Source organism: Patagioenas fasciata, chromosome 4, assembly GCF_037038585.1.
Source record: "Patagioenas fasciata isolate bPatFas1 chromosome 4, bPatFas1.hap1, whole genome shotgun sequence".
In the NCBI taxonomy this organism is placed as follows: Eukaryota; Metazoa; Chordata; class Aves; order Columbiformes; family Columbidae; genus Patagioenas; species Patagioenas fasciata.
The window spans coordinates 80,190,001-80,209,413 of NC_092523.1; the positions used below are offsets into that span (position 1 = coordinate 80,190,001).

Here is a 19,413-nt window from a genome sequence, read left to right on the forward strand (position 1 = left end):
GCTCCTTCCTCCCGAGGAAGCAGGTTTGTGGGTTTGCTCTTCTGTCAGCCCCAGCCACTTTCAGAAGTGATGGCAAGGGGGAAGCGGTTTGGGCAGTCAATGTAGCAGGAAATAAAGAGTTCTTTTCCCCAAGCAGGGAGAACTGCACATGCTGGGTTACGAGAACAGACTTTCCTGTTAGCCAGAGCAGCAACATTTTTTTCCAGTCCCCCACAGTCATAATCAAAGCAGTGAGAGCACAGACCTTTAGGAACTTCTGTCAAAAGACTTATAAACTACCTGATCTTTAAAAATGAGCATAGCACTGGCTATTTGTCTCTCTTTATATGAACGTGGGTATGGACAGCAGATAGATAGCAAGTGCCATACAGCACCTTTTAAATTACTGCAGTGCACCAAATAACCCTGATTTGATTTTTGTCTGTCTCTTTCCTTCCCGGTTTAAGGCACCACACAGTTACCCGGGGCATCACTAAAGGAGTCAAAGAAGATTTCCGCCTGGCCATGGAGCGCCAGGTCTCGCGCTGCGGGGAGAACCTGATGGTGGTCTTGCACAGGTTCTGCGTGAACGAGAAAATCCTGCTGCTGCAGACTCTGGCGTGAACGGGCTGGCCCCAGATGCAACGTGTCTCACGGAGAGAGGGGAAGGCTCTCGGTTGTACCAACAGCCTTTGGCAGGGGAAAAAGTCACCTCCCAGAGAGTGAAAGAAGTTCCCTGCGAGTTACAGGTTCTGCTGTCCACAAACACTACTCAGTGTTTGTTCACCGCTTAGTTTTCTTACATGGGTAGATCAAACTTTATAAATAAAACTTTGTTTAAGAAGTATTCTGGAATGTCCTCTTTTCTTCCCCATAGCAGTATACTAAGGCACGCATCTTCATTCCTTCCACCTCTATTCATACACAGAGAGCACAGCAGGGTATTGCAACACTATTTATTAGCGCTCGTTTGGAAATCACAGCATGAGTGAATTTCCTGAGTTTCCAAAAGCTATTCTCTTACACTGAATTGGTCCGATATCTCTTCCTTTTTGGCTGAATTCTACCTGTATTGCTGGTTTTTAGATTGAGGGCCCTTACATAAATCCATTCAGAAAGTGCAATGCTTCGATCGAGCTTTGGTAACATCCCGGTGACGATATACAATCTCCTAGAAGGTGCCTCTCTGCAGTCTCAGAGTGTAGACTGTGAAACTCAGACCTCTCCGCACCAGAAGCACGTAAGAAAGGCCGCCCATCACACGTGCCAGCTCATGAAGCCGTCAGCAGCGATCTTTGCCGGCAGGCTTCGGCGGGATCCTGAGCCCAGGCTTTGATCCAAGCCCAAACGGCAAGAAGACAAGAACGACCAGTGAGTCACCGCCATCCCAGTCACCCAAGCACAGGGCCAAGGCCGCTCCCAGTGCTCCCCAGTTAAAAAGAGGCCGAGTGCCAAGGGGCGCAGGCGTGCTGCAGGTCACGGGTTCACACGAACCCCAGATCCTTGCAGTTCCTTTGGTGAGCACCGTCAGGCTGCCTTTGACTGCCCAGCTCTCGAAATACATTCAGTTTCTCTACATGAAGGAGGGAGTTCAGTATTTACAAAAGGCAGAAAACAGAAAGAAACCAACTGCAGCAGACTGGTAAGTTTTGCTAAATAAGAAAGTACTGTCCCTTAAGTCACACAGAAGTCTTGATGACAACTTCCATGGCACCGTAAACTTGAACTAGGATCCCTTTTCAGTAATCCGGCCTAGCAGGAGTGGCAATATTTCAGGCTAACCCGCCTTGCGCGCTTGCCTCATCCAGGCCCGCTACACCTTGACCACCTCGATCAGATTTTCCAGAATATCTTTTTCCTGTAAAGTAAATACGATATCACGACCCACAGAGTTGTCGCGGTGAGGTTTTGAGTCAGGTGCTCCGCGTGGGATTGAGTGTCTTGCATCTTCCACTTAAAAGGGAAATAGTTTTCAAAGACTTCGTGCCCAATGTAGACCAGGATTGAGTTCATTCCTGAAAGTAAGCACAGGTCAGAGCATGCGGAGGAGCGGGCCGAGCGTGGTCAGTCGGCAGGCAGAGGCACGCCAGGCGTGCCAGAGTGACATCGAGACAAGAACTAATGTCACTTGGCTCAAAGCTGCTACACATGTGCGTTTTCAAATACAGCCTAAGGGTTCTCTTCCCCTCCTGCATTTATTGAAGAGAAATACAGACAACCTATATGCTGAATTGAAAGTATAATGAAATGGGTATCGTGCAGTTTCACTGACAGAAGAATAATCAGAGTTATTGTCTCGGGGTGGCTGAGTGCCAGCCAGTTTGGTCAGACCTCCTGCCTTTGCAAACAAACGCTGACTGCCCTTCAAAGCTCTGGGGTTTCTGGTGGGAGATCCGATCCCTGCTGTCACGCTGCCCCTCTCCATCCCGGCACCAGCGCTGCTCCCTCTGCTGTGGTTCACATTCCGGACTCGGATGTCTGTGGCTAAAACCACAGCAGGATGCTCTGGGAGCCGGGCTTCTCTACAGAGACAGAACCTACGCGGCTGCCCGGGGGATTTCGTCTCCCACATCCTGGGGAGCGGGAGGACTCTGCGGACAGGCCTCCGAGTTTCCCACCGGGTGACCCCAGTCCCAGCGAGTCCTTTCCAAACCAACGGCGCAGCAGCTGCGGTATTTTGCTTGGTGCTAAGGCAGCTCTTCCCGGGAACCTTAACTCAGCACCAAACTTGGAACGGTCATATGGCAACAGCAGCTTCCAGCACTCACTTAAAGACCGACTGTCCCTCTCTCCTAAATATCTGCTCTAGAACATCCAAGTTCTATGCACAGATTAAGCTCACGTTAATCATTCTGGCATCCCTCAGATAACCTCATTCTAAACCCCAACTCCTTTAAAGACAAGGGAAGTGCAGAACACACAAAAGGTATCAGTTCAGCAAGAATTGGAAGGAATACATTTCCTGATGAGATCTTACTGACCTGGGTAGAAAAATGGAGCACCCGACCACAGCCTCTTGACATCCACAAGGTAATAGATCAGCAATAAGAGGACGAAGGCGAAGCAGCTCGTGGTTGTCACGTACGATACTGACCTACGCACATTTTCAAAAGAAAGATTATTTAGAGAACTATGTGATGCAGGCACAATACAGATCTCACAATACAGACCTCACAATACAATGCAGACCGATACAGATCTCAAGATAAGAAAGGTAAAACATTCTCCAAGGTAAAACAGTACTTGAACAAAATCATTACTAAAAGCTGTATCTCTTTGCTTACCATAAGTTCTTGTTTATGGGAATAAACCCTTCTTCTTTAGAACATTTTGTCAAGATAGCAGAGATGATTCCCTGAAACAGAAAGTTGCTAAAGTTTACATATATAACCAATGCAACACATTTCGGGAATAGCAAGTTTGCGTTGCATAGAAATACGTGTCTATTAAAGAGCTACACAACTGTCTCACTTACCATTACTATGGTCCATATGAAGAACCGACTCATAATTCGTTTGTGCTGGTCTTTGTAGAACAAGATAATTTTTCCTGCCTAATGTAAAAAAATACCAAAAAAAAGTAATTAATGCCCATAAAAATAGCTGCATTTTGAGAGCCAAATACATTCGTCACCAGCTACTTGTGCTAAGATGGAGACAGCAACAGGGTTTAGACCAGCTCAGTGGCTGGAAAGCTCCGAATGGGCATTCTTCACAAGGAACGGACACAGATGGGGAAAATGTGTAAATGCAACCCACTCAGCAGTAAAGCTGCATCTTTCCTCCCTTCCCCACTACATTAATAGTGAGGAAGAGGACTGGCAGCTCTGTTGTGTCAACTCCATCTCCCTCAGCAAGGGTTGCAGGAACGAACAACAGCACACGGACTCCCAGCCAGCCCCAACAGCTGCTCCACGGCACCACATCGCACCCCGTCCTGCTCCAGCACACGCTCCTTTCCACGCACCTCAGGCCAAGCCGGCCTGCACGCATTCCCTGGAAAAGGCTTTGTCAGAACCAGGCTCAGTCTTAAAGAAAGAAACCAAGCTGCATCCCCACTCCCAAGATCCCTTCAAGTCTTCCCATTACAGCCCACAGGCAAAAAGAAAAGAGGTACCTGTAGTCCCAGAAATGCCATAAAAATGGTATTTATGGTCCCCAGGATCCCTTCAGGATCATATGGCATCGTTGTCTGGTAAATCACCTTAGAGAGAAAACAGTTGTTGCAGCCCGGCCTGAGCTCTGTTCAGTCCTGGCCTGCAGCTTCGCCCTGCAAACCCGAGGCTACATACATTTGAAGAGGGATGCTGATAGATATGTTTATCCCCAAGAAGCAAGCGATCGATGTAACCAGCCGCTCCTCCAGTGCAGTTGGCATAGTTTCCGAAGTCTCCAATGCCCCCAGGACCGAGATAGCCCCTGGGACAGAAACACACAGGTTACGGCACAAAGAACTGCTCCGCTCCAGCCGAGTAACAGCTGATTTATTAGCCCAGCACACTAACTCCTCCACGTGTTCCCTGGCCAGAGGCGCAGAGCGAAACCCAGCTCCTCCGTGACAGCAGGATGGCGGCCACCCGGCTCTGCTCATCACAACGTCACGACAGGTGGTATCAGGAGCCTAAAGCAACGTTTCAGTTCCACCTGCTCTGCTGGTGCTCACGCTTTAAAGGGGGCAAAGAGACAGGGATGACATTGTGATGATCATGTATCGCTGTACGGAGACCCCAGAGAGATTTTAACCCTCCTGTTTACATAGAAAGGAACAGTGAGGTCCCCTTTATAGCACCAAGTACTTGATTACCAAAGTAAAGAAAGTTTTTTCACAGGATAAATGTTTCCCTTGACCCCACTGGCCTAAAAGCTCTCCTCTTTGTTCTTTACTAGGGCTAATAAAACGTATTTTCTACTTGGTAGAAGAAAAACAACCTGATGTCCCCTAGAAAGTCATCTTGCGTGCACAGTCTTACCTGGGACAACCTGGCACTGGTAACAAAAAGGTCAGGCAGAGCCAAAGCACTTCTAACATCAGAATGAAAATCCACTGCGGCCAGTACGGGAGGATATCCCGCAGAGCAGGACACGGCGTCTCCTGCGGGACACGGAGGGAGTCGGGGGATTAGCTGGCAAGTAAAACAAAATGCCCTTGGGCACGTCCTGTACTGGCTGGCAGGCAGTTCCCCAGATACAAGAGGGAGCTGTTGTCATTGCAAAACTGGGGTCTACTCGTTTCATCTTTGCAAACAATTCCACTTAGTTACTTGTGGGGGGGTGTGGGGGGAGGGAACAAACCACAACAAAAGCCCACAATGTTTCTGAGCTTGGAAAATGTCAAAAGGCATTTTGATTCACGAGTAGAACAAAAGCCTTTCGGGAAAACAAGACTCCAGAAAGGCCAAAAAGCAGTATTACTTTCCCCCGCTGCGAAAAAACACTGCCAAAATTAACCGGACAAAAGCCAGGCCACGGGACTCAGCAGAGAGAAGCCTGTCCCTCGGGCCCCTCGGGGGTGGAAAGTCACCACAAGTGCCTGGGAGTGCCGCCAACACCATTGAAATGCATGAGTGAAACCCTCCAATACAGTAAAGCTAGATGTGATAAAACGCAGAGCGGGACGCTGAAGGATGCGTGTTCTCTGAAATTTTCACCAGGTCACGCTGCACTACACATCCAGTAAGATGATATGTTCTCTCATCTTTTCCCATGCATTTTTTGTGTCCAAACAAGAGCAAAAGCTCCCAAACTCTATCCCACTATAATTTATCAGCTCTCAACGTAACTCACCAAGGTCCCACTCTCGGCCCCAGCTCTTGTAAACAGGAGTTCGAGAGCAGCAACCACCAGGTAGGTGAATCCCAGCCTCTGGAGCACGCCAGGAATGCGCAGGTTATCCCAGGACACTGGAGAACACGTGTGCAATGTGGAAAAGGAGCAGACATGAGCTCTTTTGTGAAAATGAAAGCTGACCCTGGCCAGGGAAAGCCGACATGCACGGCACGTGCAGGCACAAGGGACATCTACGCTCTGCCACCCCCCTCTCTGCAAATCATAACCCTGGGAAAGTCACCACTAAGGTGACAAATGGTGGTCGGCACAGGGGTCAAACAGAGAGGATTGTGCCAGCCTCCTACGGGACGGATGCCTTTTACCAGCCCCGCTTTACTTCGGCATTATTTAAAACACAATGGAGGAGCAAACCAGCCTGTGTGAGCTGATCGGCCACTTCTGATGGTAAAACCTGATGTATCAATAGGAAATTAAACGGTGCAGAACCAAACAGCATCAAACTGCCCCTCGTGTAACCGGTGAGCACAGCAAGGCTGACACCCTGATTTCCATCGGCCCAGCCGAGGAGGCAGGAACAACAGCTGCAGAATAACAAGAGAGTAATTTCCACTCACAGGGTCCAAGACAGTAATTGGGATTCACAACTATGATTCCCAGCAGGATGAGCAGAAAACTCCTCCAGAGGATTTTCCCGAGCACCTTCCGCTTGGAACTTCCCCGCCTCAGCATGGAGCTCAGTGACAGCGATATCGACGCCCCCATGATGAACACGAACCTGGAGAACAGAGCAGACAGGAAATGGAGCTGACAAATGTCCGGTCACATGTGTGTGTGACAGAAAACACCAACGCGAACTGAGGAGCCTGCATGGGCCCAGCAGAAATGCGTGTGAAACTGGACAATTTTATTTCTCCTATGAATTTTATTTCACTAGGAATTCCCAAACAACTGAGCCTGCACAGAGCTTTCCCAACTCCTTCGCTCATCAGTTGAGGCAATGAAGTTCAGGGAAGTAACTGTATTTTGGTCTTCTTGCAGCAACACATAAACCAGCAAAAAATTCCATTCCCCAAAATTAAAAGAGCATCTTCAGATGGTTTCTCATTAACAATCGCTTGACACAAGAACTATTCTTCAGGAAGACTTACCATGGAAAAACCAGATCTGCCACCGTTAATCCTACAAAGAAATAAGGAACACATTATTTACCTCGAACCTTCACTCAATTTCAACGATATTTTTGAGCTTCCAGGGGACTTGCAGGCTGCTTGCAATTATTTGATGCCCCAAAATCTAAAACCTGTTACAAACAAAACTTACAAACAGCTAATCATCTTGTTTCACTGCTTTTACAATTCTGCAGGAATACGGTTAGAACTGATTGCTGTGTCTGGGGAAAGGTTTCAGGGATGGGATCCCTGCCGTTCTCCACTGGGGCAGCACCATGCCCGATCACCCCCCATCAGCTTCCCAACCAGGGCGTTATATTTGTAGAGCAGTGAGCACCACCGGCTTCATTGTGGTGTTAAACAAGGCAGAAAAGATAGAGACATGAACCCGTGTAAAAAATGAAAAGGTCACATAGTGATTGTGATCTGAAACGATCCTGTCACTGCGTGATGAGAGGGACTATTGACTCCTTTGCCCAGTAACCCAAAGGAGCAGACACCCAGCCAGGGCAAACCGGCCCAGCGCCCGGCACAGCTCAGTGCAGCAGCTGCGACGCTGACCAGACCTCGATATTGCTGCAGTTAAAACCCGGATTAACTGTCTCGATTGTACTTTACCATTCCAACTCTCATGTTTGAAGAACCAGTATTTTCCTCCTCCATAGTTAACGAACACCATAATTATAAGAGAGAGCCTGAAAAGACAACAGAAAAACACACACAAAGTATCACATATGGATGAAATACATATGTATGAACACATGGTTGATGTTTACCCCCATTGAAACATTTCTAACTGTGCGATCCAATTTATCATATTTTTAAAGCAAGATAATGTACACGGCTGTGCCAACCAGGAAGCAGCGTTTCAAAGATCACGGGTGGCGGTGAACCAAAGTAACATGCTTCACATAGCGTTTTTGTATGGAACATACATTGTTCTCTCCCACCCTCTGCCACAACTTTAATGTCTCCTCAAACCAGATCAACTGCAAAGTGTTTCCGAAAATCCAAGAATTAAACCCTTTATTATCTCCCACATAAAACAGGCCCCCTTGAACTCTCCATCTGCTATTAATGTGTATTTCCATAGGGTTACAACCCATTGTTGGAAAAAATCTCCTTCCCCTTGGAAGCGTTGCTGCTGGGGAAGGTGTTTTGCTCACCCTCGGAAGGTGTCCAGGGAACGCAGGCGCTGCCGAGGGGCCGAGCTCCACAGCTGTGGGGCGGGATCGCCGCTAACGGAGTCCGCTGCGTTCGGGGACCCACGCTCCTTAGGGAACAAAGCAGACACCAAGGGCAGGTCAGCAGCTCCGTCAGCTACCTTGAGAACACGGGTCAGCATCATCTGTGTTTGTTCTCCTCATCCTCCTCGTCCTTTTGCTTCCCCACCGGCATTTTCTACCCCACTTCATGGCTCCACCGTGTCGCAATAATATTTGCAGATGCTCCACACTCCACCTTTGACCAGGGTGGAAACAGTAGCGCAGTGAAAAGAGCCAAGACTCAGGAGAACTGGGTCCAGTTCACATCAGCCACAGACTGGCCGTCACTGGGAGCGCTGCTCTACAACAGAGCCCAGCAGATCCCACTGCCGACTGTCCAACAGGATCCATCCCTTCCCATGGCACTTATCTGACACCACAGAGAGACTCTTTAGAGAGCTAAACCAGCAGAAAATGAATCCTTTCAAAAGCAGGAGAGGTTTCTTTCCATAAAGCAGCATAGCTGCATGCTGTGACACAGCTATGGAGGTGAAGGACTTTAAGAATTGCTGCAGAGCTTTGTGCCCAAGTGTTTCGATGCCAGACAGGTTTGGAGCTCCTAGACGTGAAGCCCAGACTGCAATGATCTACCTATATTCTAATACCACACAGAAATAGCAGCTCCAGGGCTGCCAAAGAAATCGTGATTGAAGCGCAGATCTCACTGAACTTCCTCCCGTGCTGCAAGCAGACGTGAAAGCTGGAATCTCTTCCCTCGCATTGTCTGTGTCAGAGGGGACAGTATTTTCACAGACACGTTTGTTAAAGGGAACTAAAGAGGGCACAAAGCTGTATGGTCAAGACTCAAAAGGGGTCTGCTGGGAATCCACTAAGCTTGAATGGAAACCCAGTCTAGTGCTCTCCATTGAGAGCCTGTCTGACACAAATACAGGATTTTCCGAGGGGAACATGCACAAGGGGAAGGGGACTAACGAGTCCCCACGTGCACACATAGTGTGTGCTCCTCAGAGATGCTACAGAATACAAATTCAAGATACTGTGGTCACTCACGGAATTAAGGAGACGATCAGTTTCTCTGGGGTTCAGTTTCTTGTAAACCCAGTTTCTGACTGGATCAATTCTGAAAGGTAGTAATGGTTTAAAACACAAAGCAAAACAAGAAGTACTTTATAGCCAATTTCATCTGAATATCAACTATTGAGCAGTATAAATCAAAAGTTGGGACACTCCCTATTTCCATCTTCCCAGCTCATATATGTAACACTGAGATTCAGTCAGTACCTGAGACCCCAATTAAGTCCAGCTACATAATTACACTGCCACAAGCTCAGGTTTGAGGGCTTCATTCTTGGGTTGTTCACAGTCAGGGATGATCCACGTCATCCAGTACACATATCGCTCTGGATTTATCATCATAGGGACAGATAACACAGCTTCATTTGTATGTGGCAACCTGGTAACAGGATCCGATCTACAAGCTGGGCTCCAGTGGGAGCCTGAAGCACTAGCCCACAATGACACGTGTTTTTAAACTGGCGGCCCCAGTTCACGTGCGAGGAGCTATTATTGTTCACTTACTTCATGAAAAGGCGCCCGACAATCAGGATGGCAAGGATCCCCATGTAAACCAGGAAAGCAAAGAGAATAGCTACGTGAAAGAGAGAAAAACACAACTCTGTAAGTGATCTAACAGAACCATTCATCGGCCTGGGTTTGGCCAAGTGCGACACGGACTTGACAACCAACCCGCCCCACCATTCATCTCACCACCTTCTCCATGCGATACGTATCCCAGCGGAGTCTCAGACACAAAAAAATAATAGCCCCCCGAACCACCCCAACCCAACGCAGAAGGAGGCTTGTTTCAGAGTGCAGTGAGTGCACATCTCAGCACAGCAAAGGCAAAATAAACCTGCACTGCATCACAATGCAGCAGTGACAGAGACGACGTGCCGTGCATTGTGAAGAAGAAACTAGAGGTTTAGAAACAGCCTCAACACGAAGAGGACGCGGGAGAAGGGTAATTCACCAAGTTCACAAACACGGAGGATTTTTCTCTACAGCAGGAAAACCAGAAGGACTGAAGAATAAACTACAGGGTGTTCCAAGAAGATGGAACCAATTTGAAATCACAACACAAGGTGCTTTGGGTCCATCTTTTTGAAACACCCTGTAATGTAAAGGAAAAGAATGGAAGAGACGTAGACCAGAGCTGGAAACAGCCCTGGAAAAGAGATACACAAAAAAGTGGAACAAAGAAAAATCTAAACGCTGTATGAATCGTTTCCCGTTTTGTGAGAGAAGCAGGACAGAGGGAAGATTCTGTGTACGTATATAAAAATGCAGGGAAACAGGAACTACAGAAATATCTCCCTCCCGACACATACACACCAATTTTTCTGGGTTAACCCCTGTTGCAAAAAACTTGTGGTCATAAAGTATATCACACAAAGAGGCCTGGTCAGGGCCTCAAGGTGTATAAAACACAAGGAGGTAAGATGCTGAGAGAGGAGTAAGCCCATGACACATCTTCAGCACAGCACCAGTGGCTGCACAGGTGTTTTAGGAAGTTGGGAGACATGCAAGTCGTAGAATGAAAGGGGAAAACAGAGCGTTACATACGGAGGTAGCTGTTGATAGGGCCTTCATTGATGACTAGGTCACAAGAAACACTTTTGCTGCTTGTATTTAGGGTCTTTACCACAAGGGAGTAATTGCCAAACTCTCCAAAATGATACTGAACCCTGCAAAGGATAAAGGAAATTAAACTTGCTGAGCCACCACCACTACGTGGAGGTATCGCAGCAGCATTTGCGGGGCCATAAGCCTGGATGCTTGCAGGAAAAGCAAGCTGAAAACATGGCCGAACAGTGTGATCTAGCCAGGAGCTGCCTTTGCCAAGCATTACCTTCCCCTACCCAACACACATGCTTCCGACACCACCTGTCTTCACGCACCAACAGCCTCCCTGCAACAGGAAGCAGGCACTTGTACACGCACCATTTCGTCCCCTGCTTATGCCCAGATCCTTTCAGCACAACTACAGCGTGCACCACAGTTACAGCAGCAGGGGCAAGACTGATCTCTAGGTCTGAACAGCAGGGAAAAAGGATGTGATAAGCAGGCAGAAAACAAATATATATCTAAGAGGAAGCGATCCAGGTGTTCCCTGGGGCTGGGCCACGTACTTGCAGAGCTCTCCGTCAGCCACGGAGCCGCTGAGCAGCAGGGTGAGCGGGTGCTGGGTGTCCAGCATCACTGTGGCCGTGCCTGGCTTCCTCTCGCTCCCGTTGCTCGGTGGGACGAACGCCAGGAACTGGTACAAGCACTGTGGAAGAAGAGAGCAAAGGGAGTTCATTAGAATCGTAGAATCATTTCAGTTGGGAGATACTCTCAAGCTCATTGAGTCCAACCATAACCTAATTCTAGCACTAAATCATGACCCTAAGAACCTCGTCTAAATGCCTTTTAAACCCCTCCAGGGATGGTGACTCCATCACTGCCCTGGGCAGCCTGTTCCAATGCCCAACAGCCCTTTCCATGAAGAATTTTTTCCTAATATCCAATCTGAAACTTCCCTGGCACAACTTGAGGCCATTTCTTCTTGTCCTATCACTTGCTACTTGGGAGATGAACCCCCTCCATGCTCCAACCTCCTTCAGGCAGCTGCAGACAGCAAGAAGGTCTCAGCTCCTGTTCTCCAGGCTGAACAGCCCCAGTTCCCTTAGTGGCAAAGAGGAGTGAAAAGGGCTTTGCAAGTGAAGTCACGGGAAGATGTGCAGGGGCTGGAGCAGGAGCTGCATGAACATAAAACTGAAGCAACCGAACGAAGCCACGGGGAAACGTCAGCAAAGCCCGGCACCCCGGCTGCCCCAAGCGGGCAGAGAGCCCCGGGCGGCCGCTCCGCTCACCTGGTGGCAGGCGCCGGAGCGGGCGGCCAGCCGGAGGCCCGGCCCGGGCAGCTCGTTGCGGACGAGCAGCAGGGCCTGGTCCATGCGGACCGGGGATCGCCGCACCAGGCCCGGCCCCGGCTGCTCCTCCTGCCCGCTCCCCTGCGGAGGGCGCTCCCGGTGCGGCTGCGGGAGCCCGGGCGCCAGCAGCAGCGCACCCAGCACGGCCGCCACCGCCGCCGCCACCGCCGCCATGTCGCCGCTCCGCCCCGGGGCGGGGCCGGGGCCGCCACCGCCGCCCTGCGCGGCCGCGGAGCGCCGTCGGTCCTTCCTCCCGCGGGGTCAAGCAGCCCCGGGCGGGGCGGGCGGCGGCGCGGGCCCCGGGCGGGAAAGCAGCGAGGTGAGCGTCGAAACCGGCTGTAACATCTCCAGCCGGCCATGTGGCCTTCGCCATGGGCTCGGGGCTGCGGCTGCACGGTCTGCCACGAAAAATCCCCCCCGACGCTCGTCCCCGCGCTTCAAAGAGGCTCCCGCTCACCACCACCCATCCGGCTCTGATGGAGAGCGCAGCAGCCATGGAAAAGAAACCGCATTTGGTGCGGAGGGAGTTCCCTCCCAGGGAGGTGCCGGCGGTGTCGCTGGCGTTGCTGCTGGCGGCCGTGCTGCTCCTCAACGCCCTGCTCTACCTGTACCTCAGCCAGCCTCGCCCTGCGGGACGCGCCGAGACCGACCCCGGCCGCTGCCCCTTCGGGCACTTCAGACTGGGAGGGATGAAGAACTGCTCCCCGTGGCTCTCCTGCGAAGCCATGAACAGGGAGGTCAGGAAACTCAAACGTGTGGGTGAAGGCGCTGTGAAAAAGGTGAGTTTGGTTTTCCTTTCTCCGGTGGATAAAAGAGCTTTCACCGTTTGCTGGCTACTTACTGCCCGTACTGTTGTTATAATTATCCTCACAGCAGGTAATTGCTGTAGACACCCATGGCTATGGATGAGAATGGTGACAGGAGCCCTGGGCCACCTCCCTGACACCGAACAACATCCAGCTACACAGGCTAAATGACAGAGATCGGTGGAGCGCTTGTGGAGCGCGGTACAATTGTGGCAGAGTTAGATGCGCCGGTTGGGTGGTGTGAAAACAGTTCACCTGCATTGCCCATTCCAAAGAAAACTCAGAAAACAGTGATGTAATCACATCGGGAAGGGTTTGCGGTGACAGGTACACGGCCCTACCTCAAGGCTTGACTCTGGATGGCTGTAGCTTGCACTTGCGACTAAGAAAGTCACTTGGTGCTGGAAGCAGCTGGTGGAAGAAGGCTCTCTTGTCCCTCACTGTCTTAGGTGTCTCTTGTGTCTCCTCAGGTCTTCCTTTCCGAGTGGAAGGAGAAGAAAGTGGTCATTTCGCAGCTCACCAACCCGGAACTGAAGGAGGACTTTCTCCACGGACTGAAGATGCTGAAAGCGCTCCAGAGCCAGCACGTTGTCCGGCTGCTCGGCTTCTGCGAGGAGCAGTTCACGATCCTCACCGAGTACCATCCGCTGGGCTCCCTGAGGGGCCTCAACGAGACTCTCCACATGCCCAAGTACAAGGCTGTGAACACGTGGCACCGCAGGTTGATGCTCGCTATAGAGTACGTCAGCATCATTCGGTTCCTGCACAACAGCCCTTTGGGCACCCTGGTGATGTGCGACTCCAATGACCTAGACAAGGTCCTCTCTCAGTATCTCCTAACAAGTGACTTCCACGTCTTGGTGAATGATTTGGATGCTTTGCCTCTCGTGAACAGAAGTGCCGGCAGGCTGGTGAAGTGCGGTCATCGGGCGCTGCGCGGTGAGTTTGTGGCTCCTGAGCAGCGTTGGCCCTACGGAGAAGAGGTCCCGTTTGAGGACGACCTCATGCCCCCCTACGATGAGAAAACAGACATTTGGAAAATCCCCGATGTCTCCAGTTTTTTCTTGGGCCACGTTGAAGGGAGTGACATTGTGAGACTGCACTTGTTTGACATCCACGCAGCGTGTAAGAAGAAGGACCCATCTGAAAGGCCTTCTGCCCAAGAGGTCTTGGACTCCTACCGGAAAGTTCTAGCTCTGCTGAGTCGGGAGGCGGCCATGCCTGGGACTAGGGAAATGTTGTAGGGAATCAGGAGACAACACACTGAAGTCAATGCCCTTCCTATTTATTTACCTTGCCTGAAGGGCAAAATCTCTGTCCTCGAAACTGAAAAGACAAGATCAATGGAACTTGTACCTTTTGATTTAAAAAAACCCAAATATACAAACCTAATGCTGGAGCTGTGCAAGCTTTCCAGTGGCATTCCCTAACCATTCTGTGATTCCGTCTATCACTGGAAGAAGAGGGAGAGAAAGGAAAAGAGCTGAAGAGTTTCTTTGTCTCATTCACTTCTGCTTGGATCCATGCTCTGTCATGTACCATTGCACATTGCAACGACCAGATTAATGTCACAAGAGTGAAAAATAAACTTGGATAAATTCTGGTTCTGAAAAATTGGTTTGCCATGGAGATGTTTCTCTCTGTTTCTGGATGAAATAGTTCCATTTATTTTTAAAAAGGTGTTTCCCTAAACATTCCCCCTGAGTACTGGGTCCTCCCCGTGGCTCTTCCCTGTTCCGTCTCCTTCAGCTTGAGTGTCATCCAGCCTTGTATTTCAGCAGGAATAAGTGACATTTGTTCTCCACACAGCATTAAGGAGCTTCAGTTTCTTTTCTGGGATATTGTTTCTGTCTCTGAGGGAACACTAGATGGCACCAGGAAGGTCCGTTTAGTTGTAGTTATTAGCAATTGCAGCTTCTCATGCCCAAACATAGCCAGGAACCGCCTCCGAGCCAGGATTTTGCTAGCAAACTTTCACAAACCCCTGAAAAATCTCCTTGTGTTTGCATCAGCGAGTCTGTAGTAACAGGACAGACGGATTTAAGGGCTGTCAGAAGAGCCACACGTGCCACTTGAAGGGGCCGCCTCCCCTTCGACTTGTTCATGCTGTTTGTGTACTTAACCATCCTTTTTCATCTCAGCCTGGTGCAACCTCAACCAGGTTTCAGTGTCACCTCCTTCCAGTCTTTCAGTAAGACCAGAGGCATTTGCAGCCTCTCCATCTTGCTGTTCTTCCCCACTAATCCCTTCTGCAATCCCATCCTGCCCACACTTCCAGCTCCTTTGCCCTTGAGGGGAAGAGGGAAGGCCTGATGGAGGGGGGAACACGGGGCAGGACAGCTCCACGTGCGGTTGGCTCCCCTCTTTCCAGTTCTCTTTGCTGGCCATTCCAGTTTTTACCAATTTCTTTGTTTTTGAGGGATACTTTTAAACTCCACGTTACTCTGCAGCGAATAGAGCTGTAGTGGTTAAGCCTATCAGAAGTTTAGAATACCACACCAACCTTTTGAAATTCTATCACAGGCTCTAAACCAGTATTTTCCTTTGGTGCCACTTAAACAAAACATCAGATCATTATCTTTGTGAAAAGCGGCCCTGCTGTTTGCCAAGTATAATTTGTGAGATATTTGGCAGAATTTGCAACTGTAAACCGATTCTATCATTATGACTGCAATGTCTTACCAACAGTCAAGAGACCCTGGGAACGAGAAAAAAGTGGTTCTGAAGTTCTTCTAGCATGATATAATGCACATATTTGCAGGGTTCATCCAAATAAATTATATGCTAGATAGTACTTTTTTAAAAGAAAAAGGATTTTGTGGTTTTATTTTAATTGAAATACTGTATACTTGAGATGACCACATGATTTCAAATAATTGTCGGTCTGTGCTCTGAAGTCTCTACTCCAGTATTTATCAGGATTAAATGGTGAATATATTTGCATTACAGTGATATTTGTGTCTCAGCGATTTCTGATTCTGTTTAGCTCTGGGGAATTCAAAATCCATGAAAAAAATATCTATTTATATAGAGAGATACACAGAGATTCTTTGGCCATAATTTTGAAAAGAGCGAGCACACTGTTAGATTCCAGCGTTCACATTGTGGATATGAAGCAAATGGATTTTCAAAACTTAAATATTCGGCAGCTTTTTCAGTCAAACTTATAGTAGTTGGTGGATGCCACAGACTTTTGGGAAGTTGATTCTTTCCTTGTAGCGCTGGAAAACCCTTTTCAGCAATTCTCTTGCTAAATCTATGGAACCAAAGTGGGTGCTTTTATCAAGTACGCGCTAGATTTCTTTGTGGAATGAACAAAATTCTCACTTTTGAAAAAGCTGGTTAGGTTGTTTTCTTAATTAAAATCACGCAGCTACATGTTTTTCTGCTCAACAGTGGGTCCCTGTGAGGTGTTGTGTCTGATTCATTGCTGAAACTCCCCAGGCTTACTTGCTACTATGCAACGCTGGAGAACTAGCCACTAAGCTTGGGTCTCCGTGAGGTACGTTTTGCCAAAATAGCTTATGCCAATGCTATATATTTTTATTAATGTATATGATTTGTTTGGTGCCTACATGCTTTGGTCCCAGGCCAGGATGCTGGAGGTCAGTTGCTCCACAGGCAGAGCACACAGGGACAGTCCTTTCCCTGCAAGCTGCTTTAGTATCAGAAAACAGAAAACAACTGACATCCTCCTCACACATTTACGGCATCTGCAGGCGTTGGTTGTCCCATCCCACCTCATCCAACCTACACATAAATTCACTCCGTCATCTGCACGGACAGGTCACACCTCTGACCAATCTCACTAGCAGCTTCCATTCCCATTTCTGAAGGTGTTTCAGGAGCCCAGAAAGTAAGCCCAAGCTATAAAAGGAAAGGACAGCGTACCAGGACAAGCTAATCCAGGCTTAAGAGTCGCCCAACTTTGGTATTTGAAGCAGATTCCTCCCGAAGGCAGGCAGAAGGCTACACACCCAGAGCTGCCACTGCTAACGGCCAGCGAGCGGGAGATCACCCCTTTGTCTCAGGCTGGCAAGGCTGTCACACTCAGCACAGCCCTAGACGTTGTGCTTCTCAACCTAAACCTGTCCTAACCCACTGCTTAACATTTGCTAACCTCAGAGGGGCACATGGGGGAAGAAAATCTCCCTCTGCCTGTCTCCAAGGTTGGGGGTGGGTGGATTATCTGCTCCTTGAATTGAACATTTAATTAAATCAAACAAATCGGGCACCTGCTGCGCGAGGCAGAGTCCGTCCCCGTGTGCTGAAGGCTGCAGAGAAAGCCCCGAGGCCCGGAGTCGTGCTGCGGGGATGCAGTCCTTGCGTTCCTTCGGACGGGCATCTGCATCCTGGGGCATTCCAGCCCCTGCCCGGGTTGGCCGGAGCTGAGCTGCAGGGTTAATACAAAAAGCACTTTTAGGTCCAGCTTAAACACAGCTTCTCTACACCCGCTCCAAGGGAGCCTGATCTTAGCTGAGGTCCAGATGTAGCTGTGAAACCCAAGTTACTTATGTTTATTCTTTCCACTTTTCTTCCACAGACTTGTAAAGCTTTCTTGTCAGGCCTGTTAGCAGAAAAGTTCAACATACTAAAAAGGCAAACAAAGAGCCTCAGCTTCAGGAGAAACTGTTTCCTATCCCTGGGAAACCATGCTTAATTAACTGTGTCGTGTTGCGTAAGCGGTAACTCTTTTTTTTTTTCTCTTAGTGGTTTCCACAGTTCTGTGCATGGGTGCCATCCCAGTTTAATAACCTAGAATTATGTCTAATTGCTGTTCTCCTTTCCCACATCGTGTGGGGCAAGAAAGTTTTCTCATGATAACAGCGCCTTAGCTTTTTTTTTTTTAATTATTTTTACATAGTCGTTTTCACTCATCTCCTGTTCTTATATGCCCTGATCCACGGCATCTTAAAATGAAGCTATTCCATAGCTTGGAAACAGTGTGATTTGGCACATTTTGCACTGAGAAAGCAGCTCCCCAAAGGATGGAGCTCCCCCAGGCTGGCTGGACATTTGCAAAATAGGTGCAACACAAGCGAGGTGTCCGGAGCCCCCCCTGCTCACGACAGGGTCAGAGCGGGAGGACTCACTCCGAATATTTCACATACGTTAGATCAATCACACCCTAAAAATATTTGGGTTTTCCCTTTACTGTCCTACAAAGGGTGAAGACAGATAACCACAACATGAGAACAAACCCCGAATGTGCGCACAGTAGACGGAGATGAACCATATTCATAACGTCTACGCTGTAATGGGTGCGGAGGCTGAAGGAAGATCAGTAAAAAGAGGCACCAGGGCCAGAGGGGGACAGAAAGCAGCAGGGGGAGCAGAGAAAGGACAGCACACCTCACTTGTAATGTAGCTTAAACATGCCACACCAGGCAGTACAAAAACGTGTGTGACTCGGGTAGTTAATCTGCATCTCACTAAGTAGCTCAGATGAGTTTTCAAGTTTCTAAACTGAAACCCTTGCTCTGCTCCACCTTTTCTGCCCAAAGCAGAATCCTACAATTGTGCTTTTTGGCATCAGGGGCATACAGAGCACAGGAGTAAGCTCTGTTTCTCCACCACCTCAATATCCAGAAACTCCCATTTTGGCACCAAATAAAAAGAGGCATCGAGATTTTTCAGAAAGTTGTATTTTGACAACTGTCAAATGTAGTTCTTATGTGAAAAGTGAAAGCGCTTGACCACCTTGAGCCCCCTTTTCTCTAGACACTGCTTCACTGCTGAGCTCCATCCCATTCAGCTCTGCCACAGCAGCACAAACACCAGCCAGGGCGGGCAAAGGCCTCTTGACTCCAAGCCTGTGGTGATGAGGATCGATTCATACAGATGCAGACAGAGACGCAGAGTTCTCGTTAGCAGCAAGAGCAGAGCCAGGCTGAGCTCAGCCCTTATTAACAGTTCTCAATTTATAGGTTTACAGACACAGGGCTGGACCAAGAGGTTAGACAGGGTGTTTTTAAAAAAAACGTTATCCCAAACACACCACACTCATGTTGTGACTGTTTTCAGTCACGTTCCCATGCGTAGGTCAGAGTGGTTCTCCTGCCCCTCTGCTCTGCCCTGGGGAGACCACACCTGGAATATTGTGTCCAGTTGTGGCCCCTCAGTTACAGAAGGACAGGGAACTGCTGGAGAGAGTCCAGCGCAGCCACCAAGATGCTGAAGGGAGTGGAGCATCTCCCGTGTGAGGAAATGCTGAGGGAGCTGGGGCTCTGGAGCTGGAGGAGACTGAGGGGGGGCTCATTCATGGGGATCAATATGGAAAGGGGCAGTGTCAGGAGGATGGAGCCAGGCTCTTCTCGGTGACACCAATGATAGGACAAGGGGCAATGGGTACAACAAACTGGAACACAGGAGGTTCCACTGAAAGATGAGAAGAAACTTGTTCACGGTGAGGGTGGCAGAGCCTGGCCCAGGCTGCCCAGGGAGGTTGTGGAGTCTCCTTCTCTGCAGACATTCAA

General features: G+C 49.2%; 3 protein-coding genes across 9 annotated transcripts in view; 2 read left to right on the forward strand and 1 right to left on the reverse strand.

Annotated features, from left to right (window-relative positions):
- The window catches only part of INTS10 (integrator complex subunit 10), a 17,678-nt gene extending 16,852 nt beyond the window's left edge, over positions 1–826 (forward strand). For all 4 annotated transcript variants that reach the window (XM_065836276.2, XM_065836278.2, XM_065836277.2 and 1 more), the window contains one exon: positions 447–826. In XM_065836276.2, coding sequence (XP_065692348.1) covers positions 447–603 — 157 coding nt within the window. In that variant the 3' untranslated portion in view covers positions 604–826. The remainder of the gene's footprint in view (positions 1–446) is intronic.
- The window catches only part of HGSNAT (heparan-alpha-glucosaminide N-acetyltransferase), a 25,907-nt gene that overhangs the window by 2,512 nt on the left and 3,982 nt on the right, over positions 1–19,413 (reverse strand). For 2 of the 4 annotated variants that reach the window (XM_071808276.1, XM_071808277.1), the window contains 17 exons: positions 17,173–17,330; positions 11,349–11,488; positions 10,783–10,904; positions 9,739–9,808; positions 9,211–9,280; positions 8,101–8,207; positions 7,553–7,629; positions 6,914–6,944; positions 6,380–6,540; positions 5,763–5,878; positions 4,949–5,070; positions 4,271–4,397; positions 4,096–4,182; positions 3,455–3,532; positions 3,264–3,334; positions 2,961–3,073; positions 1–1,994 (listed from right to left, as the gene is read on the reverse strand). The exon at positions 1–1,994 is cut by the window's left edge and continues 2,512 nt beyond it. In XM_071808276.1, coding sequence (XP_071664377.1) covers positions 1,813–1,994; positions 2,961–3,073; positions 3,264–3,334; positions 3,455–3,532; positions 4,096–4,182; positions 4,271–4,397; positions 4,949–5,070; positions 5,763–5,878; positions 6,380–6,540; positions 6,914–6,944; positions 7,553–7,629; positions 8,101–8,207; positions 9,211–9,280; positions 9,739–9,808; positions 10,783–10,904; positions 11,349–11,488; positions 17,173–17,298 — 1,800 coding nt within the window. In that variant the 5' untranslated portion in view covers positions 17,299–17,330 and the 3' untranslated portion in view covers positions 1–1,812. Of the gene's footprint in view, positions 1,995–2,960; positions 3,074–3,263; positions 3,335–3,454; positions 3,533–4,095; positions 4,183–4,270; positions 4,398–4,948; positions 5,071–5,762; positions 5,879–6,379; positions 6,541–6,913; positions 6,945–7,552; positions 7,630–8,100; positions 8,208–9,210; positions 9,281–9,738; positions 9,809–10,782; positions 10,905–11,348; positions 11,489–12,071; positions 12,307–17,172; positions 17,331–19,413 lie in introns of those variants that run through there. The other 2 variants (XM_065836285.2, XM_071808278.1) reach the window with 2 other exon arrangements.
- POMK (protein O-mannose kinase) lies at positions 12,348–14,551 on the forward strand. The gene is made up of 2 exons (XM_065837744.2): positions 12,348–12,910; positions 13,408–14,551. The coding sequence occupies exons 1-2, from the start codon at positions 12,503–12,505 to the stop codon at positions 14,179–14,181; spliced, it is 1,182 nt and encodes a 393-aa protein (XP_065693816.1). The 5' UTR covers positions 12,348–12,502; the 3' UTR covers positions 14,182–14,551.

Excerpts from the sequence above, each read along its gene's own strand:
- POMK (XM_065837744.2), top strand. The coding sequence starts at position 12,503 with ATGGGCTCGGGGCTGCGGCTGCACGGTCTGCCACGAAAAATCCCCCCC. Across the intron at positions 12,911-13,407 it reads GTGAAGGCGCTGTGAAAAAG|GTCTTCCTTTCCGAGTGGAA; the intron begins GTGAGTTTGGTT and ends GTGTCTCCTCAG.